General features: G+C 52.5%; 2 protein-coding genes across 8 annotated transcripts in view; both read left to right on the forward strand.

Moving 5' to 3' along the window:
* The window catches only part of TBC1D10A (TBC1 domain family member 10A), a 33241-nt gene extending 13631 nt beyond the window's left edge, over nt 1-19610 (forward strand). For all 3 annotated transcript variants that reach the window (XM_042909881.1, XM_042909882.1, XM_042909883.1), the window contains 8 exons: nt 6099-6198; nt 10226-10333; nt 13826-13932; nt 14629-14743; nt 14823-14888; nt 15579-15768; nt 15874-16028; nt 16626-19610. In XM_042909881.1, the coding sequence (XP_042765815.1) occupies nt 6099-6198; nt 10226-10333; nt 13826-13932; nt 14629-14743; nt 14823-14888; nt 15579-15768; nt 15874-16028; nt 16626-17132 (1348 nt within the window). In that variant the 3' untranslated portion in view covers nt 17133-19610. The remainder of the gene's footprint in view (nt 1-6098; nt 6199-10225; nt 10334-13825; nt 13933-14628; nt 14744-14822; nt 14889-15578; nt 15769-15873; nt 16029-16625) is intronic.
* An 86-nt stretch (nt 19611-19696) lies between these two features.
* CASTOR1 (cytosolic arginine sensor for mTORC1 subunit 1) lies at nt 19697-24633 on the forward strand. Of its 5 annotated transcripts, none has more exons than XM_042909886.1 (9): nt 19697-20078; nt 20711-20781; nt 21964-22151; nt 22238-22370; nt 22628-22754; nt 23166-23279; nt 23453-23535; nt 23639-23733; nt 23864-24633. In XM_042909886.1, exons 1-9 carry the CDS (start codon nt 19966-19968, stop codon nt 23930-23932), a joined length of 993 nt encoding a protein of 330 aa, XP_042765820.1. In that variant the 5' UTR covers nt 19697-19965; the 3' UTR covers nt 23933-24633. The 5 variants fall into 5 exon arrangements, with proteins under 5 accessions (XP_042765820.1, XP_042765821.1, XP_042765818.1 ...); XM_042909887.1 differs by having other exon boundaries at nt 19830-20078; nt 22631-22754; XM_042909884.1 differs by lacking the exon at nt 19697-20078 and adding an exon at nt 20291-20492.
* Nucleotides 24634-24891: the final 258 nt, after the last annotated feature.

Below are 24891 nucleotides of genomic sequence, written 5' to 3' on the forward strand. Positions count from 1 at the left end.
TGATTGGCCTCAAGATCTCCACTCTGTTCACTCGCTCCATAACCTAGCTGGCCTCCAGTGCTTAAGATGAGGAACAATCCTGTGATCTGTGGCCTTGGGCTTTCTGCTTAGGCTGTGTTTCTCTTCATTTGGGCTTCTTTGAAGAGTGAAGCTTGAAGGAGGAGGTTGCACTGGGTCTTTGGGACCAAGATTTATCTTCCACCATCGGATAAAGGGGGCATGGGCATGGGCACCATACCTGGCTGACTGCCAGCCAGAAGGGCTGAGGTGTGCTTGGGCAGAAGGCAGACGGCTAGAAGGACAAGTGCAAAGAGAGCCCCAGTCTTTGGTCTTGATAGCCTTGGGAACTGGTCTTGTTCCTCTGAGTTCTTGGAAACTTCCAGTTCTGAGTTTGGAGAAAAGAGTAGGTAACTGGGAGCCTTCAGAGCACAGGGTCAGCAGAGTGTTACTACTGCCTTGGGCCATGGCCTGGCATAACACCGCTAAGCCTAGCTCAGCCTGAGAGCCCAACAGAATCTGGGCTCAGTCACCCCCCTGGCTGCCCACTTTTGTCTCCTCTGTGCCTCTCTCCCTCAGGAGGGGTGGCTGGCAAACAGTACATTGCCCAGGCTTGCCATCTCCAACTGAGGTTGTGCTTGGAACCTGTGCCCATCCAGCATATTGGCTTCCCTGAGCATTACTAGGAGTGGGCAGGATGCTCACTGGGGCAGTCAGAACACTGACGGGGATAGACTGGCTTCAGGGGCTTGGGGACTAGAGATAGATCCCCACAGTGGCATCTGGAGAATAGCCTGATTTCCTCATAGTCTTCCCAGGGGAGTCCAAAACAGCACACGAGTCACTGTGGCAGAGGGGAAGCCCTAGTTCTGCCACTTAACTTATTACCTTTGTGACGTTGCCCAAGTCATGTAACGTCTCTGATTGGGTCAAATCTCTCATGGACCAAGTGGAAATAGTAAATCATCTATTAATTAAGGAGGGCTCCACCTCACTGAGCTATTAGGGGCACAAATAAAATTGCTGTAGGCAGCAGTGGCTTGTAGACCTGAAGGCAATTCATATGAAAGTAATGATGTCATGGAGAAAAGCAGGCAGGCACTGTTGAATACCTGTGAGGTGCTTGGTGGGGGTTACAGAAGTTCAAGACCCAGTCTAGTTAGGGAGGGACAGTGCTAAGCAATATGAGCAAGGTGTAATGAAGTGTTAATTTCATGTCTTGATTTATTAGTGAATTACTGCTGAAATTAATTTTAGGGGATTGGGACAGCATTAAAAGAAAAAAAGGGGGGGGGTATCGCCTAGGTGGCTCAGTCATTAAGCATCTGACTCAGGCTCAAGTCATGATCTCACGTCACGGTTCGTGAGCTTGAGCCCCACATTGGGTGAGCTCGAGCCCCACTTCAGGTGAACACAAGCCCCACTTCAGGTGAGCCCTACTTCTCTCTCTCTCTGCCCCTTGTGGGATTCTCTCACTCTGCTCTTGCTCACTTGTGCCCTCTCTCTCTCTCAAAAAAGAAAAAAAAAAAAAAAGGAAGAAATAGAATAATATAAAACTAAACTGAAAATTTTGGAGTGCATGTAAGAATAAATTATTATGGGATGCCTGGATGGCTCGGTCAGTTAAGCATCCAACTCTTGTTTTTGGCTCAGGTCTTGATCTCACGGTTCTAGAGACTGAGTGCCAAGCCCAATGAGGGAGCAAAGAGACTGCTTAGGATTGATTCTCTTTTTCACTGTCTCTGCACCTCTCCCACATGTGTGTGCACATGCACACACTCTCTCTCAAAATAAAAAAAATAAACTTAAAAAAAGTAAATTATTTCATAAAATGTATTTCAGCTGTGTGTGTGTGTGTGTGTGTGTGTGTGTGTGTGTATAAAATCTCAATATATAATGTGTTTCTTATTGTGGGTCTCAGTTTTAAAACTTGTGAGAAATGGTATTCTAAGTCAAGATAAAAGTCTTCAGATTGGAGGACAGTTAATGAGATCTGAGCAAGTGTGGAGGCCATGTGGATGGAGGCTGAGGGCTTGACCTATAGGAGCAGAGGGCTATAGTACAAGGGTCAAGAGCATGGACTATGGAGTCAGGCAGGCCTGGATTTGAGTCCCAGCTTTGTCTCTTCCAGCTATTTGGCCTTAAGTAAGTCACTTAACTTTACTAAGTCTTGGATTCTACTTCTGGAAAATTAAAAGAATGATATTATGGTAGGGTTATTATGAAAGGTACATGATAAAAATGTATATAACACTTTTAGGAAGAAATCGGTAAGTAGAAAATGATGTATAAATGGTAACTACTATTGCTGCTGGTATTGTTGCAGTTGTGATTTTTATTGTTATACTGGGCCCTGAAAGGGTTGCTGTGACTTGGAGAGGGGAGAAGAAGGGGCATTCTAGGTAAGGATGGGTCGGTGACAAGGGATAAGTATGTGTGTGCCTGGTATGAGACTGATCTGGCTGAGATGTGTGTAGCCTTAAGAGGGGGTGTTGAGATTATAGATAGATGGTGCCAGGAAAGTTTTGGCATTACGGGGGAGGAAAGTTTTAGCACTAGAAATTTCAACAATAGGGTGGCTTCACCTGGTGATAATGAGACCCATCCCTGGCAGAATTCCAGCATAGATTGGGCCACTAGAGACTGTTCCTCATTAGGCTCTTTTGATTGCAGAGAGTCCCTCAAGCCACCTGAAAGAAAGAGGGGTTTTCTGAAGGGAGAGTGAAGCTCTGAGACCTGAAACATTCCCAGTGGGCCGTTTGATCCCTTAAACTGGCCATTTGGTCAACTTCCTTGTCACTAGAAACTGGCTCATGCTCTCCCTCCACTGTCAGGAGGAAACCACCTCAGATAGCCTCTACACCATCATGCCATTTGCAGGGACACACCTGACTCTATCTTCATCTCATGGCTCATTTCTGGGCTTCCTTTGAGGATCAATTCACAATGCAGATCATTCTAATCATGTAGTGAAATTGAGGTCTGAAGAGGGCAAGCAGCTTACCTGTTGTAGAAGGGATTCCTATACCAGACAGCAGTCTTGATCAGATACCTTTTAAGATCCTGACTGACTAGACCAAAGGATATGTGAACTTTCTGGTTTTAAAAAAAGGATAACCTGCAACTTTTCAGGAGCACATCCTGTGCATAGAGAGAAATCTACCTGCAGTTAGAGAGCATGTGGTGTAGTGAGTTCTGGGTACAACCAGACCTCTAGTGGTCTTCCTTTTCACCATCTCCAGGTGGCTTAAACTCCTCTACTATTGGAGGAGAAGCTACTCAAATGACCCTATTTCCTCAAAGTTTTCCCAGTTTAAGGTTTTAAAAGTCAAAGCAGATCTTTCAGTTAACATGTACATTTCAAGTAGTGGTGGGTTTTTTGTTTCTGAGAAGATCTTGCCAAATCAATGGTATAGCTTAAAGTCAGTAGCATCGTAGAATCCAGGAAATATGGTCGTTTGTTTTGTAACCAATTGAAATTCCGGTTTGAGGTTTGATGTTGGGGCTTTGAAACTGCCAAAGCTGTTATCTGACATCATTTAAAGGAACACTGAACTTGAATGTGTTCCCCTGTGTATCTGCAATTGGGAGAATGGGTATCTCTGAGGCCCTGCAATCAGATCTTATCAACAAAGACCTGGAGGGTTGAAGTATCAAATGGGCATGTATTTAATCACATGGGAATTCACTGGAAACATAGTCTCAGGCAAAAGCCTTGCCCTCTTTGAGCCTCAGTTTTCTCATCTGCTCAGTGGAGGGGTTGGATCAAATATTATCCACATCCACAACTGCCAAAACTTCCTGTTAACACAGTGTGGGCATCCCCTTTCATTTAGCTAACCAGAAGCCTCGTCCCCTGACTTGTATAAGCTAGTGCTTTGTAGGTGGTGGGAGGCAGCATGCCCTGTGGTGTCTGGGCCTTTGGTTTCCGTTTCCTGGGTGTATAGGGGTTGCCTGGAGACATGCATCTGTCAGTTTATTTGATCTAAAGGTGTGGTCTCTGGTTTTCTCCCATGAGGAAGGAAAGGAAAGAAGTGTCCTCACACCCTGGTTCTGCCTCTGGGTGGTGAGGAGAGAGTCAGCAGTTCAAGAGGAGAATGACTTTTGTCAGTGTGTTGAGGGGGCTAAGTTTGCCCTAGACTGCCATTCCTCCTCAGCTCTTCAGCCCCAAAGCTGCTCTCAGGCCTGTGCAATTCCCCAGAATAAAGTGTATAAAGAAGACCTGCCCTTTTGTGTCTGGGAGGCCCCTGCTCTGCCAAGGCCCCTCCCTCTGCTCTTCCAACCAGTAAAAGTCACAGCAGCGCATTTCCTTCCGTTAGAGAATCAAGGCCTGGGCCAAGCCCTAGCCCCATTATGTCCTGTTCCTAAGGGCCTCCTCCCAGCTGCCTAAGTGCTTCTGACCCTGCACTCTTTTCTGGGAGGTCAGGCAGGACTGAGTGCAGGCTCTTGGCTAGGATCTAACTTTGGATTCTGGGATTTTCCACTGATTTGCTGTTTGACTCTGAGCAAGATACCCTCCCTGGGTATCTTACCTCTAAATAACATCAAGCACTTTTTTTAATTGAAAAAAAAAATGTTAAAAATAAGAAAGTCAAAATCTACCACTTTAAAAATGATTTTAAGAAGAGAGCTTGGGACACCTGAGTGGTTCAGTCGGTTAAGCCTCCGACTTCGGCCCAGGTCATGATCTCACAGTTCATGAGTTTGAGCCCCGCATCGGGCTCTGTGCTAACAGCTCAGAGCCTGGAGCCTGCTTCAGATTCTGTGTCTCCCTCTCTCTCTGTCAGAAATAAATAAACTTAAAAAAAAAAAAAAAGACAGCATGTATGTAGGGCACCTGGGTGGCATAGTCAGTCAAGCGTCCAACTCTTGATCTTGGCTCAGGTCATGATGTCCGTGTTTGTGAGTTCAAGCCCCGCATCAGGCTCTGTACTGATGGTGGGGAGCCTGCTTGGGATTCTGTCTCTCCTGCTCTCTGCCCCTCCCCCATCATGCCCCTCTCTCTCAAAATAAGTAAACTTAAAGAATAAAATAAAAAAAGAAGAGAGCATGTATGTGTGTGTACAGAGGTGTACACATACATTTTTCATTTTTTTCTTATCAATATTGCTCTGTAGTCTAAATAAGAAAGCATATGTAGAATAATCACTCTGTAAATCACTCCTCTTTGCCCCTCAGTTATTTGAACTCAGGAATTCTCAGGAAGTCACTTTTTAGAGGAAGCCTACTCACATGAAGCACTCTCTGGCTAAGCCAGGGATTCTGCCCCAACCTGCCTCAGCTGCTCCGGTGCTGATCTTCTTGCCTGGGGTGGGTCTCCATGCCCAGTGTTTCTGCCACTGACTCTAGTGGGCATTCAGAGTCCAGTAGAATGTCAGTGCCATGAAGGCCAGGACTTTGTTCTAGTCAAAGGAGTGTTTCCTCACAGCCTGCCCAGAAGCCCTGGCCCTAGAACAATGCTAGCACAGCTGTGATAGCTGCTCAGTTAGTAGATGTACAAATACAAGTGATATTTGATGAGGATTTGAAGCATGTGTAGGATTTTGATAGGTAGAGACAACTTGGAGTCCCTTCCAGCAAAGGCACTGGCATGAGCAAGGTTGAGAGGTGGGAAAGGGCCAGGGCATAACTGTGGAAACTATGAATAACTAGTTTTGCTAGAATGAAGAGGTGAGCATGTTATTTATGTACTTGTTTGACTGTTTTGTTTTGTTTTGTTTTGATCCAGCTCTACACCTTGCATGCAGGCCCCCTAAGAGGCTTATTTATCTAGACAGACCCAGGACAGGAATGCTTTGCTTTGGTGCACAGATGCACGCACTCAGACCTCTGTCCCCAGAGAGGCACAGTGACCCCTGGCCCCTTGACACATTGGGGGAGTGGGCACTTAACCTGGTGTCTCTCTGGCCTGTGCCTTCTAGGGAGGAGGCAGCGTTCCCTCTCATCTGTGTAAGTGTGTTCAAGAGTTAGCAGCCCTGAAGGGAACAGCAGGGATGGAAGATGGGTAGTAATGAAGGCCTGACAAGGCTGGTGGCTGGGGCTTAAGCCAGGACCTTTGCTTCCTTTGGCACTTCTGACAGGTCCTACCCTTTGCTCCACAGACTAGAGGAAGTCCCCCTGGAGGTGCTGAGGCAGAGGGAGTCCAAGTGGCTGGACATGCTCAACAACTGGGACAAATGGATGGCCAAGAAGCACAAAAAGGTGAGGGGCCTGGCCTTGGGCCTTGGGCTGGGAGTTGGCAGCCTGGAGAAGAAAAGGAAGAAGGAGGAACTGTATCAGCTTAGAGGAGCAGTAGCCAACTGCCAGTAGCCTTCTCCAACTGCCAGTAGCCTTAAGTGTCTCTGTCTGCCAGCTCTGAAAAGGAAACAGAAGCTGGCTGGAGGGCAGGGACCAGTCTTTACTTGATCTTCCAAGATGGCTTCAGACTCACCTAGAACTTTGTCCTGGAGTCAAACTTCAAAGCCACTTCAAAGGGCTTAGCCAAAAGCCCTTATAGGTAGCTTTCCTCCAGCCCTCTTTTGGGAGAAGTTCTTACTGCCGTTTACTACCTATCAGGGAGGACTTTATAATACTACTAATAGCTAACATGTGTTGAACATTTGCAGTGTGCTGGACACTTGACTTGAGTAGTCCTTATAACACTTCAGTGAGGTTGGTAGCAGTAGTACCCCTACTTTATGGATGACACACAAAATCAAAATTTGCACCCAGGCAATCTACATTTAGTACCTTCATTCTTCATCACCACCCTCTAGATGAATTTGATGAGTTCCCTCTTGCCTCCTGGCCAAAGAAAAGTAACCTCGCAGTTTAATGGTCTTATTAAAATGAAAGTACCCTCTGGCCCTCTTCTAATTGGTCTTTCTTTAGACACTAGCTCTATTGCCCCATAGGAACATCGTAGCCTAGCACAATGTGTGTGTTGGTGTCCTTGGATACCTGGGCAGGATCTAGTTACTCCTTGGCCTAGTGGAGACCTGTCCAGAACTTCATAGCCAGGGTGTCTCTGCATAAGTTCCCACTGCACAGAGTGAACCTGCTGTCCTGCTCTTATCACCTGACATGCTGGTCTGGTCTAGGCTGGCATAGCTGGCTGCAGGGTCAAGCAGAAATCTCAGGCCTGAAAGTCATATATGGGCTTGGGCCCAGCCCCACTACCTTCCCCTCTTCATGCCTGTGGCTAGCTGTGCAACTTTGTGTGAGCCACTTCACCCTCAGTTTCCCTGGTTGAATGGAAATGACAGTCATGTTGGGGGGCTCCCATCAGTTGGTGACTGCAAAGCCTTGTGCCTATGGAGAAGAGGCACACCTAGCCCAGGCTCTTTCTTGCTATTCTTTGTAGGCTTTGGAGCATTCATTTTTTGCTTATTAACATTTCTCTTAAAAAAATTTTTTTTTAAAGACAGCTCTTCTCAACTGTGTCATGCATGACTCTGGAGTCTATTTTCCTCCCTCCTTACCCCTCAGGCTCTTACCCTGAGCTTCAGATCCCTCTCCAATCTCGTGATTAGTGACTAGCAGGGATGGTGGATCCTTCTTGTCCCAGTATCCCTTGCAAATGGGGGATTCCAGAAGGGAGCCTTGGGGAGATCCTTTCAGCAGAGCAGGCAGTACCACTTCCTCTTTCCCTTTGCTTCCCTGGCACTGTGGTTAGGAAGCCAAGAGCTCCCCTTGTCCAGCAGGGGCCACCACAAGAGGCTATACCCTATCCTACCCAGAAGCCCTAGCCCACTGCTCTCTGCTCCTGCCACCTCAGCTGTGGTCACACTGGCCCTAGGATCTCTTCCTGTCTGGCTGCACAGGCTTGGGCTCTCCCCTTGGTCAGGAAGTCATGGCACAGGAAGGACAATACCTGCTTCAGGAAGTGGGTCCAGACCCAACACCTCTCCTGGGACTTAGAATCTGAGTCCCCAGGAGGGGGTCCAGGCCCTGTAGGGAGGCAAGGCTGTGGCTGGAATGCTGTCTTCCCCTGTAGGGCTCTGCTCAAACTGTGGCCTAGCTCTCCCAGAGTTCAGCAGGCAGGGTGTGGCCTCACTCAGCTGTCGTCAGAGAATAATAACCCTTGTGCTTTCTGTTTGCTGAGCATTTTCTCTTGCTTTTTCTTTTCTGATCCCCACCATTGCCTCCTCTCTAAGGCTGGCAGGTAGAAATTGCCATCTCTAACACCTCTGTGCTGAGGAGGATTCCAGAGGCCAGGGTGGGAAAAGATGGCTATACTCCTGGTTCTCCATCCCCACCTCCCCAGCTCTGGCCTGAATGAGGGCAGGGCCTTTTTGAGAGCCTTAATGAACTGAAGGTATTCCTGGGCTCCCCTGTGGCAGGCCAACTATGACAGGGGGCTGTGATGATGTGGGAGCTGGCTTAGGTCAGCTAAGCTTGGCCCTGGGGAGAGCCCAAAGGACCTGTGGCTCTAGGCCATACTATATCCCTTTGCCAAAACCTTCTCAGACCAAGTGGACTCCTTAAGGAGACTCTCATCCCACACAGCAGGAAACTATTATTCCAAGAGTCTGGGGCAGTTCCCTTCCACTCCCTTCCTTGCCCCCCTTTGCAAGCAGTTCCAGAAGCTCCAGCTTAGCTCTCATGACCAGCTACTCTGCTCTTCCCCCATTGCCTCCTGCCTGTCTGCCTGTCTCCTTCCTGGTTCTTGATACTCTCTGACCCTTGGAAAGTTTTCTCTTGTTTGTGCTCATCATCAGGAAGGCTAGGCCTTCTGTGCTCCTCTGAGAGATTCCAACGGGACTATTTGAGGGGGTTTCCAGGTAAGGGAAAGTTAGGTGTGAGCAGGAGCCCCTGGGGTTTCCGTGTCAGGCATCTTCCTGGGATGGAGGGGTGGAAAGGAAGGCATTTATTAAACACAGACTGTGTGTCAAGCCCCATTCTAGGCATTTTCCCAACCTTCTAATAGAATCCTGGGTATTACCATTCTGTTTTTAACTATTGATGAGACTTGATTGGTTGAATCCAGCACTGGACTCAAACTCATATCCACTTGCTCTTCCCAGTGCCCTGAGCTCCCATCTCCGTCCCAGGCCAGGCTGCTTAGTGCAGGGGTTGAGGGGAGTGTCATTGGTCAGTACCCCCACCTCCATTCTATAGGATTGGTACCTCTGCTTTTGGTCTTACCATCCTTGACCATTGGCCTTGAGGTCAAAGAGGATGATCAGAGCAGCTGCCCTCAGTCTCATTCTGTCCCAAAGTCAAGGTGGAGCTCATCTCCCAACTAGTTCTGTGAGGCCAGTGAAGTGGAAAGCTTATGGGGCTGGATTCCCCTAGCCTGTGTGGTATAGGAAGTAGTGGGTTCCTCATGGTGTGACCTTAATATTTTCCCACTCTGTCTTCAGTTTTCCCATTCGTAAAAGATGATTTTTCAAACTGGATTTTGACACAGAAGTCTTTTTCTTTTAAAGACAGCAAGCATAAGAATTGAGCATAGCTCTGGGTCATGAGTTATCCCAGATACTTTCTCCCTCACCTCTCCCAGTCTATGGGACTTTTCCTATGAGTAGGAAAGACCCATGCCATTGTAGCAAGGGTTGGAATCAGGATTTGCAGCCAGGAAAGCTGCCTCTGACTTGGGCTGGGCTGGTAATTGTGGGAGCTCAGGGTCAAGGAGCGCAGAAGAGAGAGGATTCATGACTAAAACAAGTATGGAGGCATTCTGCTCAGTTCCCATCTCCCTTGAGTTCTGCTGACTTTCCACTCTAGGTGGCCACACGGCTACTTAAACAAACACCCCTGTGAAAGTGCCCAGGCCATGTCTCTGGGCACAGTCTGGGTCATCTCATAAGCCACCCTTTCCTGAGCTGCAGCTGTGCCCCGCACCGTGCAGATTCCTCCCTAGTGATATCCCATGGGGCTCCTCCAACTTGAATGGTTCCATTTTTGGTCCAGAAAATGGTCATGGGGATTCAGAATTATGTGGTAGATCTCAGAAATAACCTGTTTTATCACTGGACCAGGGGACATGGAGACTGCCATCACCTGGTGGCAGCATATCTAATTACAGTCATTACTTGTCACCACCCCCCCGGCCCCCACCAGCATCCTAGGCTATGCATTGTAGCAACAGTAGCAGCAGGAGGGGAGTCCTATTTTCTCCACTTTACGGCTTGCCCAGTGTGCTAACTAAAAGCCCGCCAAACACCAATAGAGGAGCTGGACTGGCACACAGCCTCTGGAGGAGCTGCCTGGGTGGATGTATAAGCACAGTCCTTTTGACTTTCAGATCCGTCTGCGGTGCCAGAAGGGCATCCCACCTTCTCTGCGGGGCCGTGCTTGGCAGTACTTGTCAGGAGGCAAGGTGAAGCTACAGCAGAACCCTGGAAAGTTTGACGTGAGTGGCCCTTCCTTCACCCTACCCTCCCTTCCATGTCTCTTGATGCCCTACCCATGGCAGCAGTCCTCCATGTACTCACTTGGACCTCAGCAATATGAGCTGGTTAATAGGACCACCCATAAAATGCCCCATTGGCCAGGCCTATTCAACCTGTGACTCCTGGGGGCTCTGTCCATCTGAAGCTCCAACTGTGCAGGCTTCAGTGGGATGGACAGATTTTGCATCCTCCATTCCAGCTCTTTATTTTGTCAACCACCCAGTTTTGTTTTCTTGGGGTTAGCAGGCCACCTCCCAGCTCTTGGTTGTCAGGAGGGGATACTCAGACCACTTCCCTGACTTCCTTGGGCTCCGTGCTCTGGGCTTTTGGAGGCCTGCCCTCAGGACCACAGGACCTTCAGTAATCTTAGCCTGCCATCCTCAACTCTTTTCTCCTGCCTCATCCAAGCTGGCCAGACACAGTTCACCTGTGCTGCTAGTTGTCAGCCTTAGGGGTGGCATAGCCAAACCAGTATCCTTAAGGGTTAGAAACCAGTCAGTGGCGAGAGAGGGTGTCCTCTGCAGGCATGCCTTCCCCTCCCCACCTGCTGCTCCCTACCCCATCACTGCCAGAGTAAGAACACTCCTTCTTTCATGGGCTTCTTAGGGCCCACCTGGGCTGGGCAGCTTCTCCAGGAGTTGGCTCCCCTGGGGTTGCCCCTGCTTACCTCCTAGACCTGGCCGTAGGCATCAGGGTTTCTTCCAACCTCTTGGGACTGGTGACAGGCAGTGAGAAAGAGCTGCCAGCTACCAGCTTTTTGTTGACATACTTCATGCTTCAGCAAACACTCCTGTTTTGCCAAACCTGTTCCCTAAGAAGAGTAGGTGGGGCAGGGGAGCCTAGAGTTTCTGCTGTTGACCTGAAGAGGGTAAGAGCCTTTTACTAACAGTACTTGGCCCTGGGGCTGGGGGATTTGGTGGAGTGTCTGGCTGAGGGCAGCTCTGAATCAGATTGGACTGTCCTACCAAACATCAATACCAGGTCCTACTAGAGCAGCCTCTTGACTCCAGAGTCTACCTCCCAGTGTCTTCCTCCCATCCCTTACATTTCAGGAGGCTGCATCCTGGATGGAGGGAAAAACTCAGTGGTGGGAACCTCACCCCAAGGTTGCCTCTGGCTGCCAGAGCACAGGCATAGGAGCCAAGAGCTTAGTTGGCCTGGCCAGACTCCTGGTTCCATAGTTAGCAAATGTGAGCACGTGTTGTGTGAATAGCAGAGTATGGAGCATGTGTGTGCATTTTGTGTGTGGGGAATAGTGTGTCTGGAGAGGAATCAGCCACCTCTGTGGAGTCTTGAGAGTTGCTTGTGGGAAAAGGTAGATTTTTCCCAGGAAGGCCTTCTAGATACTCTGAAGCTGAGTAGTGGGTCCCCAAGGCAGTCTTGGGGGCTGGAACAGTAGTTTTCGAGCACACCTAGAAGGACTTTGCCTGTGGATGACATGGAGGAAGTGAGCAAGGTTGAGAAGCTCCCTCTGGCTGCTGTGGACAAGACAGCCAAAGGCAAGGGTACAGTGACAGGCTATTGGTGGCAGCACATAACAGCACCTATTCCTGTGTTCCCCTGAAGATCCAGGTAGTTGACCCCAACCTCAGCTGTCAGGGAAGGTTCTGCAGCCTCTTGTGGTTCTCTCTTCTCCCACACTTGCTCTTCTTCCTCCTTCATTGGGCAGGCAAGTCCTTTCCTTACCCGGTTTTCTTCTCTGGCTTCACCTCATGATGGTGCCAGTGCCTTCAGGCTCTCTTGGAGGCTGCAATAGTGGCATGAGTTGCCAGCGGCTCACACCTGCCTTTGATTCCCAGAGCCCTTTCTCCCCATAGGTCCTTCAGCTATACCTTTTTCTTTCTCACCCATCCATGTGTGGTCAAGTGCTTTGGGCTGCTGAGGTGTCAGGCAAGTACATCCTAGGAACTGACTTTTTGGAGTCTCGGGTCCCTACCTTACCAGAGCCCTCGGGAGAATTTGTAGGATCCTCCTCCACTTTCTGACAAAAGCAATCCTGCATTGTGCTCAGACAGTATCCAGCCCTGGGCTTGACTTGGGAAGTTCATAGGACATGCACAGACCCCCATCTTTAGAATATGTGGGACTCTAGAGGTTGTATACCCACTTCTTCACTCTGTGCCTGCTCAAGGGCCCTCTGTGGAGGCACCTCGCCCTTCCTTCCACCTTCCAGCCTTGAACATTCCATCAGTTTTTTCTCTCAGACTCACTCTCTCATGTCAAGTTACCTGGCACCCTAGGGTTTTTAGCTTAATATTGGGACACCCCCACTGAGAGGGCACAAGAGAGAAAGGAGCTTGTATGAAGACACCTGCCAGTCAAGGCCAAAGCCTGGGTCTGTGCCCACTGGTGTGTTTGCTGAGAACCTGGCCCTCATCCCAGGGGCTTTCCCTAATGCTGCACGAGCCCCGCAGGCAACATGTACTTAATCTGTTTCCCTGCTCAGCCCTCTGGGTTTCCTTTTTATTGATATATTCTTTCTTTTTTTAAAGTTGGGGCATGAATTTACAGAGGGTAAAATGCACAGATCTTAAGTGTGCAGTTCAGTGAGTTTTGACAAATAATACATATCCATGTAACTAACTAGCAAATCACAATATAGACATTTCAAATGATGAGGAAATGATTTTTGTTTGTGTAATACTTTGTTTTTTAAAATGGTTCTCATGACAAAATGTTCACAGAAGTTCAAAGAAAACAGTAAAACTTAGTTGAAACCCCAGCACCCAGAGATGGCTGAGTTTAATGGTTTGACAAATGTCATATCCTTCCACATAACACTCTATGCAGATCTCTCCCTCTCTTTCCCTCTCTCACTGTCTCTTTCTCACACCCACACCCACACACAAACACGCTTCCCTGAATAGGTGACACCACTTGCACAGGGAGACAGAGAGCAGAGGAGTTGGGATCAACGGCTGAGTCAACCTGGCTTCCAGGCCCAGCTCTACCATTTTTCTAACCATGAGGATTTGGGCAAGTGACTTTTCTTTGACCTTCAGTTTCCTTATCTGTTGAACAGTATAATGGTAGGACTTTTGGGATTAAGGAAAAGAGTCAGTGACGCCCACGGGTGGCTCAGAGCAGTGGCGACAGGTGGTAGCTATTGCTTTGATAGTAGCCTTCCATCTTAAGGATGTGACATAAGGTATTTGAGTGAGTCCTGAATAAAGTGTCTAGGGGTTATTTCTAGCCACAGCTATGACAGACACTTGACCACATGGGTCTTCCTGGATCACCCCTCAGAGTTTCTAGGGCCCTCCCTCCTTGCCTTTTTGCCTCTGCCCAGGCTTCCTTACCTGAGCTTCCTGACTTGTCTTCAAGAGGGCCCAGTTCATGATAGGATTGGGTGGGCATTACTCCTGGCAGGGGGCTCCTCCAGTACCCAGGACAATTGTATATTCCAGCAGCTATTCCTAACTCCTAATACATGCTCTTGACCTTGTTTCTAGGAGCTGGACATGTCCCCTGGGGACCCCAAGTGGCTAGATGTGATTGAGCGTGACCTGCACCGGCAGTTCCCTTTCCATGAGATGTTTGTGTCCCGGGGAGGCCATGGGTGAGTAGGCTGGGCCTTGCACACTGGAGGTGGCTCTGAGCCCTGTCCCTCAGAGTGCAGAGGGGGTAAAATGAGTTTGGATTTATCTCAGGGGTCCAGAAGCTGGCAGGCCCAAACTCCACTGTTAGAGTTTCCCTTTGGTTTGAATCTGATGGGTCTTCTTAGCTTCTCCTCTTACCTCTGGGGCAACTTTCATTTACTCCCCAGAGTGCTAGAGCTTGCCTGGTCCTCTTCTAGAAATAAGTTTTGGTGGTAAGAAAGAGTGTTAGAGATAATTGGGTGCACAGAGGGTATGTAGGAAGGGAAGGATAGGCAGGCCAGGCCAAGGGACCAAGACAGACACCTAGGACAAAGCTGACTTGGCCAAGGGGACACAACTGCTGAGTAAGAGCCCCAGACTTCCAGCCCTGACACACCCTTACCTTGTATCTGGTATCCTGCCTGGCTCTGCCTCTGCTTTCTCTTTGAGCCTCTGCCCTCACCTTTCAAACTGGGGGAGGGGGTGCCCTCCTGCCTCCCTTCTCTGGTATTGTGAGAGTCTGTGTGCTACAGTGGGAGACTGACCCCTTGCTGACCACAGTCAGGTCACCAGAGAAGAGCAAATTCTAAGACAGGTCTGGTCTGGTAGGGCATAGGTAAGGACAGCGGATGGCAGAGTCACACCTATCTTCCCTGCCCCACTTGGCCCTTCCACAGCCAGCAGGACCTATTCCGTGTGCTGAAGGCCTACACCCTATACCGACCTGAGGAGGGATACTGCCAGGCCCAGGCGCCCATTGCTGCTGTTCTGCTCATGCACATGCCTGCTGAGGTACCACCAGGCCCTGGGCGGGTGAGTAGGTGGGCAGGGAATACCCAGCAGCAAGACCTCATGTCTCTCTTGCCCTCAGCAAGCCTTCTGGTGCCTGGTGCAGATCTGTGAGAAGTACCTGCCTGGCTACTACAGTGAGAAACTGGTGAGTGTTTGTGGTTGGAGACCTGGCCTGGGACCTGCTGTTTGTAGCCTCTCCAGGCCTTTCTCTCCGCAGCCACTCTTGCCCCAGCTTAAAACCTTCCCAGACTTCTGTTGCTTTCAGGCTGAAGACCCAAGGCCTGACACGATCAGGTCTTCTAGGCTCCAGACTCATCGGTTCCACCCTGCCATCCATCCCTGCTTCAAGCCGTCTGGCTGTTGTCAGGATCTCAGTTCCACCAGTGCACCAAGTTCTTCCCTACCTCAGCCTTGGCATAGGCTTAAATCTCTACCCCCTTCCTTCTTTTAATAACCCCTGCTTTCCTTCAGTTTTCAGCCCTTAGGGAGCTTTCTGTGACCCTGACAGGTGGGATCTCTGGCACATGCTAATCCAGCATTCCTGGTCCTGCCATATTCTGGGCACTTAGCCACCCCCTATGCCCTGCTCCTAGTCTCTTTGCTCCTATAATTCATCTGTCTGCCCCTTTTTACTACATGCTCCATGAGGGGGACCAGCTATGTCTTGTTTGCTCTTCATTGTATCCCAGCACCCAACACAAGGTTGGCTGCCTACAGGCAGTAGCTGCCTGAGAGATGAATGAATGCCTGCCTGGTACTGGGAGCCAGGGCATAGTCTCTGTCCTGCCTGCTGTGAGCCTACATTCCTGGTCCCATGGCCTTGCTGTGTCCCCAGGAGGCGATCCAACTGGATGGGGAGATCCTCTTCTCACTGCTGCAGAAGGTGTCACCCGTGGCCCACAAGCACCTCAGCAGGCAGAAGATCGACCCACTGCTGTACATGACAGAGTGGTTCATGTGTGCCTTTGCCCGCACCCTGCCCTGGAGCTCTGTGTTGCGCGTCTGGGATATGTTCTTTTGCGAAGGTACTGGGTTGGGCTCAGGGGAGCACCCCTGCTTCTAACCCAGCCCAAGGCGGCCTCTATTTCCAGAGAAATTCCTTACAGGCCCCTTACCACCCCCTCATGCAGGAGTCAAGATCATCTTCCGTGTGGGACTGGTGCTGCTGAAACATGCATTGGGCTCCCCTGAAAAGCTCAAAGCCTGCCAGGGCCAGTATGAGACTATCGAGCAGCTGCGGAGCCTTAGCCCCAAAATCATGCAGGAGGCCTTCCTGGTCCAGGAGGTATGACCCACACCCTTCCCTTACCCCTGGGTGGGAGCAGGAGATATGGGGGTCCTTTGGGAGGGGCCTTGTAGCTCTGCCCTTGAAGGTGAGTCACTGGTGTCAGGCCTGGTGCTCAGCAGCTTAGGATAGTATGGGTAGACCTTATCCTCCTGTCTCAATGAGAAGACAGGGTCACAGAGAGGCCTAGGTTTGCAGGGCCTCCCAAGTTCTGAACCACTTTGGAATGAGAGAAGCTGCAACTCATCACCTCTCTTTTTCCCTGGTACCACATCCATGGCCTTGGCTTTATTTTCCCTTTTTTCTTTCTTTTGTGCAATTTTGTCTCTCAGGGGCTATACTTTGGTGACGTATAGTTGGGCAAGTGGACTCATGAGTTGTGGGCAGCTTTCTCCATTGAGGCAGTGGGCCTTAAGTGCCTGGCTCACCTGGCACTCAGCTCTGGGACTTGTGATCACCACAGGAACCAGACCCCCATTATTCCTAAGGTCAACCATTAGTGACCAAGACTGGAGGACACTGAGAGAGAACAGACACCAGGCTGGGAGACAGGGGAAGTTTCTTCCTGGTCTTATCTGCCTGTCACCACCCACACAGGTGGTAGAGTTGCCAGTGACAGAGCGCCAGATTGAACGTGAGCACCTCATTCAGCTGCGGCGCTGGCAAGAGACCCGGGGTGAGCTGCAGTGCTGCTCCCCGCCCAGGCTGCATGGTGCCAAGGCCATCCTGGAGGCGGAGCCAGGCCCCCGGCCCACACTGCAACCCTCACCATCCATCCGCCTGCCCCCGGATGCCCCCCTCCCTGGCTCCAAAGGCAAGCCCAAGCCACCCAAACAGAGCCAGAAGGAGAAGGAGCAGTGGAAGCAGGCAAAGGCAAGTGGGCAGCTGGACAAGCCCCCAGTCCCAAGTCAAGCCAAGGTGGCAGCTGCTGCAGGAGATGCATGTCCCCCACAGGATGTACCCCCAAAGGATCCAGCCCACCAGGACTCAGCCCCGCAGGACTCAGCTCCCCAGGATTCAGCCCACCACCACTCCCAGGATTCAGCCCACCACCATTCCCAGGAGAGCCTGACGTCCCAGGAGAGTGAGGACACCTACTTGTAACCCTGGCAGCTCAGGCCTGTGGCGTGGGGTCTCCACATACCTACACGGTTCATGAACTGACATTCAAGGGCCAGCCCACGCACTGAGGGCCCAGCTGCCTGGCCACTGGGTGGCAGAGAGTCTGGCTGGCCCAGCACAGATTCTGCCTGAGCCTCCTTATTTATTTTCTCCAGAGTGGAGCTTGGGCCAGCCCAGCTGGGACAGGCAGAAGTGAGGACCCATGGGTGGTGCCTCACTCAGCCCCCTCCTCCTGGGGGGATGCTCCCCAGGGCTAGGGTGCTGTTGTGAGGAGAGAGGGTGGGGTAAAGGGTGGGGTGCTCTTTGTGTAAAATAGAAAAATGATTTTGTACAGAAATAAACAGGCTTGTGTAGAGAGTTGCTGTGCAACTAGGGACTGGGAAGGAGAGCTACCTCTGTGCTCAGCATCTCCTCTGTGCCCTATAGAGCCCCCCATCCTTGCCCCAGCCCAGCACCAGGGCCTCTCTAGAAATGATTTTGCCATAGGGGATGCCAAGTCCAAGGCCAGTCCTGTTGCTGGCCCCCACTTTCTCTCACCCTATCCACTCTTCCCCATGTCCACCAGCTGCCATAGATGAGGGTCACCGGAGCTAGAGCCCAGTGCTGGAGCAGAGCAGGGGCCTGCTTCCCAGGCCTTGATATCTACCCACCTCTGAGGGGGAGGGGCTCCTTAAGAAGGTCTTTTCAGGGCCTTCCTCCACCAAGGCCTGACCTGGATACCACTTCAGATCCCAGTAAGGGTCTGAGTGTTCATTTAGGTTGAGTGCTGGAGCCAGGGGTGGGGGACCATGAATGCCCTTACATGCTAAGTCCAGACCTCCACTTTAGGTAGAGGGGTGAGGGGAGAAGTTTGGGTCTTTGATAAAAAGCTGCCTGTCATTTCCTGGTGCTCAGCATGTGCCAGGCTGGGCTGGTTATATCACCTGCTGATCAGGTAGGCTCTCTTATTATCCCCATTTTACAGATGAGCAAACAGGGGAGCTGAGTGGGAAAGATGAAGCTGATTGATTTGCGCCTAGAGTCCCTCAGTTACCTCTCCTGAGCAGCGTGCCTGGTGACCTGGCAATGCCATTGAGGGCCCAGGCAGGCACTATGGTCACAACCTGATGACTGGTGAGGGTAAGGACAGGGTGTCCCTGGGAAAGGCCCTCCCTTCTGCTGAGGAAGCAGCTTTTCCAGTCAAACAATAGCGTCTGTTCCTGGCAGGCTATCAAGCTGGGCTGGGCTGGGCTGGGCCATTGTGGGAGGGGGTGGGAGAGGGAGGAATAGAGCCTCCCTAAGAGCTTTCAGGCATCACAGGGCCTGGGCCTGGAACATCTTGTCCTGGTACAGCTGGGGATACTGAGGCCTAGGGAGGTCAAGCGCCTCTGAGTCTATCAGGGCAGGCTACCACTTCCTGCCTCCCACCCCTCACTCCTGTGGTTTCCCACCCCATCTGTACCTGTCATGAGGGGTTTTGAGGACTCCCTTCCCCCTGGCTTTCCAGGGAACAGGCCAGGATGTGGCAGCTGCAGTGTTCCACAGGAGCCCCCTGAGCCAGAGAGACCAGGGAGGGAGGGTGCTGCCCAGCTTCCATCCACCTACAGTAGAGGCTTCTGAGCAGGCAGGAGGCTTGTGTAGGCCTGCTTTAACCTGTTTGGTTCAAAGCTTCAGATCTGAGGCCTAAGGATGCTTGGGCCAGACAAAGGTCCCCCAGAGCATGCTCTGTCTGTCTTGCTACAGAGCCAGCCTAGGTATGCTGATGCCTGCTTAGACTTTGAAGTCTTCTTAGACCTGAGGCAGCCTGAGCAGAACACATTCTAATGTTGAAATGAGCCCAAGTTGGTCCTAACAAGCCTCAGATCTGGGGCATCTGCCAGTGCTGAGGGCCTCTCTGGGCATGAAGCAAGTTTACATGTGCTCAGGCCAACTGGGTTCTGCTAATGGCTCACTCTTTGGGAGGTCTCAACAGGGCTCAAGTCTCAAGTCTGAGATCTGAGTACCCATGAGCCCCAGATGCATGGGAGTGTCTACTGAAGTCTGAGCCTGGGGCATCCCTGGCCCAAGCGCTTAGTCTTGAGGGGTCTCAAGCCATAAATAAGCCTGGCCACCTTCATTACCCTACCCTACAGTATGTTGCTCAGACATAAGTGGCTGGGGCCCTCCCTATCTCTATGACCCCCGTGAGTAAGTGCATTCTTCCTCCGCAAGAGGAAGAGGGAGAAAGGCAGCAGGACACTTCGTTGGGAGAGAATCACAGGGTCACCAAGGGCTTTACAGCATACCCCTCCATACTCCAGAGTTTTGGAGGCGACACTCTGGTCCCAGCTGAGCCCTGGTTCGCCTCACGGCCCTTCGGAGCCTCAAGGATATCAATCATAAGACCCATATGGGGACCCGAAGGACAAAAACCTATTCCACACCTCCCCCATGCTCCCGACCCCAGCAAGGCAGGAGGCCTGCGGAAAAGCCGGCTGAGGGGGCGCGGCATAGGCGGGGCCTGGAGGACTCAATGGGGTGGGATCAGCCTAAAATCTCCAGCCCACGCTAAAGGGGCGGAGTCATCGGGGGCGGGGCTCGGCGGGCTGGAACACGAGGGAAGAGGCTCTGGCCTCAAAAAGGAGGCGTGGCCACTCCAGATAGGCCGCTCATTCCTGAGGGCGTGGCCGTCAGGGAGGTGGACACGGCATGGGGCTAGGAAGATCCACGGCTTAGCGGGCGGCGTGGAAGCGGCTGCAGAGCGGCTCCTTTAAGCCCCCGGCACCGCCCCCACCGCCCCGCCCCCCGCGGCGGTCTGGGTCTGGTTGGCGACCCGGTCGGGTCCGCGCGGACCGTGATGGAGCTGCACATCCTAGAGCACCGGGTGCGGGTGCTGAGCCTCGCCCGCCCAGGTCTCTGGCTCTACACCCACCCGCTCATCAAGCTACTCTTCCTACCCCGCCGCAGCCGGTGCGCGCCCGGGTTCGGAGGCATAGATGGGGGTGGGCTTCGCTGTTGTTCCGGGACGGGGTCGGGAGATTAACATAGCCGCGGGGCAAGCGGGAGCGGGCGGGGAGGGCCCTTCTCCTCTCTACCCCCCGCCCTCCCCGCACCCCTTCCCCCCCCCACCCCCCCGTCCCGGCCTCCATCCGGCTTGGGCCTACCTCCCTGGGACCGCCGCCTATCCGGCCCCGTGAGGCCCCCTCCCAGAGCTAGTTAAGGCGCAAACAACCCGGGGTGGGCAATGCTTAACTCCGAGTGGTGTCAAATGGACGCAGTTCCTTCCTGGCGACTATGGGGAGCTTTTTCCAGATGCCTCCCATCGGGTCAGAGGGACCGATCTAGGGGGCCCAAAGTCCAACGCCCCCGGGGGTGTCGCCGCGGGTGAGCCTCCCTTTCCGGAATGGACGGTCCGGAGCTTCTGCGGAGGTCGGTAGGCGAAAAACAGTTTGTGATTCCGGTGATGAGGCCCACACTCCCCTGGCCCGGGAAGAAAATTGGGGCTTGATGGGGCAAGCAGGAATCTTTCCAGGCGCTTGAAGTGAAGTCTGCTCGCCCCCTCCGCTCCACCCAGGCTGAAGATGCCCCCCACCCCCATCCAGGTGCAAGTTCTTCAGCCTGACGGAGACCCCCGAGGATTACACGCTCATGGTGGACGAGGAGGGCTTCAAAGGTGGGGGCTGGGGAAGGATGTTGTGCTCCCCTCTTTGTGGGATTCTCACTAGATGCTGGAATCCAGAGTCCCAAGATCTGGATGCGAATTTGACTCCGCCACTCACTGGCTGTGTGCCCTTGAGCAAGTCACTTCCTCTCTCTGAGCTGTTTGTTTCCTCTTATGTAAAATGGGTATAGTTATGGTTCTTGCCTAATAGAATCCCATGAGAACTTTATAGACAGGGGTTTGAAAGGCACTTGGCAGCCTCAGGCCAGTAGCAGGGCTTCAGTTACAGTTCAGAGCAAGAATTGGGGTGTTCCTGAGGCATTTATATCCCCCTGGCCATTATTTCACGCTAGACTTATCTCCCTGGTGCGGATCATCCCCTCCCTGACTGGTCTGGGAACTCCAGGAGTCTGAGGGCTGGGAAAGGAATGCAGGAGCAGGCAGCCAGTCCAGGGCAGGGTCCTGGGGGTCCTCCTGGCTGCGGTTGGGAGATTAGCAGACACCTTGGCCCCAGCTTCTGCTCCAGACTGGACTCCAGCCTGGTTCCTCCCTCCCTGGTCCCTGGAGCTGATATCTGGCTCCTACTCCTGCCAGCCTGACCCGTCCTCACAGGTCTGGAGTCTCAGGCCATGAAACTGTGGCTTGGCCCATCCGCTGGGCCCTTCCAGGCCTTAGTTTCCCTGTTTGTAATGCGGGAAAGTCTGTGTCTGCTAAGGGAGAAGGGCATCTCTCTGCCAACCTGATCTGCTTGCGCCCCCTGGTGGTGCCAGGTGGTATAAAACCTCTGTTCACCCAAAGAATGCCATCATGAGATATAATGCTGTCATCCCATTTTACAGATGAGGAAACTGAGATTCAGAGAAGTTAAATCATTTGCCCCAGGTCAACAGCAAGTAAATGGTGAAGCTGGTATTTAAACCCAGGTCTGTCTAAATCTGGAGTTCCAGTCTTAACTGGAAAGTTTGGATCCCTGGCAGGCCAGCACCTGAAGAACTTCTCAGTCCTTACATACATGCAATTCTCAGGAGCAGAACTTAGGAGAGGGAGACAGCCCCAGTCTCCAGACCTGCTCCTACCTTGGTAGAGCACGCCCCACCTCCCCCCTCTCCACCCCTGCCAAGGCATAGACAGGGAAACTGAGCGGCAGGGGACAGCCCAGTAGGTCCTGACATGGTGTATACTTTCTGCTCACAGAACTACCCCCATCTGAGTTCCTTCAAGTGGCTGAGGCCACATGGCTGGTGCTGAACGTGTCATCCCACAGTGGCGCAGCAGTGCAGGCTGCTGGGGTCACCAAAATCGCGCGCTCAGTCATTGCACCACTGGCCGAGCACCATGTGTCTGTGCTGATGCTGTCTACTTACCAGACGGACTTCATCCTGGTGAGTTTTCTGCAAGCTCCAGTGCAGGGCAGGGTGGGTATGGGTGCCTGGGGGCTCATGTGATATATCATCTCCCTGTGGTCCAGGTGCGGGAACAGGACCTGTCTGTGGTGATCCACACGCTATCCCAGGAGTTCAACATTTACCGAGAAGTGGGCGGGGAGCCTGTGCCTGTTGCCAGGGATGATTCCAGCAATGGCTTTCCCCGTTCTCAGCATGGTGAGGTTACCCTCTGACACCCAGACCTAGGCAGGGCCTCCTCTTCCCACCGGGACCCTTCCCTTGTGAGGATTGGTCTGCGGGCATGGGGATACCAGCTGATACTGACTGCCTCACAAGACAGGGAAATGTGGAGAAAAGAGGTGGGTTCCTGTAGAGCATGACCCTACACCCCACCCAGATGGCCCTATCTGGCCACCAGGGGGCACCCCAACCCACAGTCTCCTTAACACCGGCTGCTGCCTGGTCCCTCCTAGCAGGGCCCAGCCCCACTGTGCATCCCATCCAGAGCCCACAGAACCGCTTCTGTGTCCTTACGCTGGACCCTGAGACACTGCCAGCCATTGCTACCACCCTCATCGATGTTCTCTTCTACTCATACAGGTGGGCCTTGTTTGCACTTTGTTTCTGTTTTCACACCATCCTGTGTTCCACTACCTTCCGCTTGTCCCTCAGCTCTGCAGCTCTGTGCCCTGTTCTATGTCTTGGGTTCCTGGCAGCCTGTGATACCCGTGTGCCCCTCACTGATGTTCAGGGAAGATCTCGATGCCACAGCTGCAGCCCTTTCCTGTATTGTGAACAGACAACCCCGAGCCATGCCTTGGTCTGGTCCTTTGCCAGCCCTGGGGTCCAGTGTCTTTGGAACAGGCGAGATTTATTGTCCTCCCCCACCTCCACCTGACACCATCAGGAGATCAGGGCCCTTGGACAGAGGAGGAGAGTGGCCCAGAGATAGGAGGAGATGCAGTGGGCCGGGTGCCCTGAAGAGCACTTGAGCCTTCTGTCCCTTCCCAGTGCCCCCAAGGAGGCAGCCTCTGGTGGTCCTGGACCCAGCTCTATTACATTCTTTGCCTTCTCCCTCATCGAGGGCTACATCTCCATCGTCATGGATGCTGAGACGCAGAAAAAGTATGTGACTCCTGACCCCTAGTGGACCATAGATCCTAAGCCAGTCCTAGGGAGGGAGGAGGAGGTGGAGCATCAGACTCTGAGGTCACCAGGTCAACCTGCTCCCAGGGGCTCACATTGGGGCAGGGAGGGGACAGGTGGGTGCCCTGCCCACTGCCTGCCTGCCTCTCCAGGTTCCCCAGTGACCTCCTGCTGACCAGCTCCTCGGGGGAGCTGTGGAGGATGGTGCGCATCGGTGGACAGCCCCTGGGCTTTGGTAAGGGCTGCTCCTTGTGGCCTGGGGACTTGGGGGGAACCTGGGGGGGGGCAACCAGGATGATCCACATGCACCCCCCCTCCCCCCCCACCATAACCCTCAGATGAGTGTGGAATCGTGGCTCAGATCGCAGGCCCCCTGGCTGCGGCCGACATCTCTGCCTACTACATCAGCACCTTCAACTTTGACCATGCCCTGGTAAGCACCATGGGTTGGGCTCCTGGAAAGACACTGAGGCCCAGGAGAGTGGGGAGGGTACAGGATGTAGTCCATCTGGGCCAGGAAGTCAGCATGGCCCTGACCCCTCTCTCCGTCCACCTGCCCGCAGGTGCCTGAGGATGGCATCGGCAGCGCCATTGAGGTCCTCCAACGACGGCAGGACGGCCAGGGCTCCTGAGGCCTCCATGCTGTCCCCTCACCCCAGGCTTCCAGAGACTTCTCTAAGCTATTTCCTCAAGCACTGGGATGAGTCCTCCCCACCCCCATTCCTGCTGGGGGACCCCTCCTTCTGCTCTCTGTATGTAAGCTGCGTGCAGGCACCGGCTCTCACGTGGACATGCGTGTCTGCCCACGCAGGGGAACACGGTGCTCTGGGCTTCCTCCAGGAAGCCCTCACCCCTCACTCCCTGCTCGGCCTCAGTGTTTGCACATTCCCTGCCTGAGGCCCAAGACATCCCCCCTCTCAGTGCCCTGAGCCAGCTGCTCCCTTGGACAGGGCCCTGGTCTCCATTCTGCTTCTGGCTGGGTCACCTTCCCTGGCCAGGTGAGTTCTGACAGTGCCTGCCCCTCCCGGGGCCTCCAAGAAAAGTATTTTTACATCTTTCTCCCTTTTTTATTGACTTATTAATAAAGGCTTATAGTTATAAAGGGTTGGGCTGTGGTCCATGGGGGTTGTTTGAGCTCAGCCATGGCTACTCTGCTGCTCCTTCCAGCCCCTCTGCCTGAGGTCCTGGTTTGTCCCTGTGTAGCTGGCTCTGGCTGGGCTCACCTGACTCAGTTCTCACCTCGGGGAGAATTGAAGCCTTGAGAGGTGATGTGACTTAGCCAAGGTCACCTGATTCCCATCCAAGGCTACCTGCCTCTGAAGCCCAGCCTCTTCTTTCCTTCCTTCCTTTCTTTCTTTCTTTCTTTCTTTCTTTCTTTCTTTCTTTCTTTCTTAATGTTTTTATTTATTTTTGAGACAGAGAGAGACAGAGCATGAGCAGGGGAGGGGCAGAGAGGGGGAGACACAGAATCTGAAGCAGGCTCCAGGCTCTGAGCTGTCAGCACAGAGTCCAACGTGGGGCTCAAACTCACAGAGTGTGAGATCATGACCTGAGCTAAGTCGGACGCTTAACCAACTGAGCCACCCAGGCG

Source organism: Panthera leo, chromosome D3, assembly GCF_018350215.1.
Source record: "Panthera leo isolate Ple1 chromosome D3, P.leo_Ple1_pat1.1, whole genome shotgun sequence".
In the NCBI taxonomy this organism is placed as follows: domain Eukaryota; kingdom Metazoa; phylum Chordata; class Mammalia; order Carnivora; family Felidae; genus Panthera; species Panthera leo.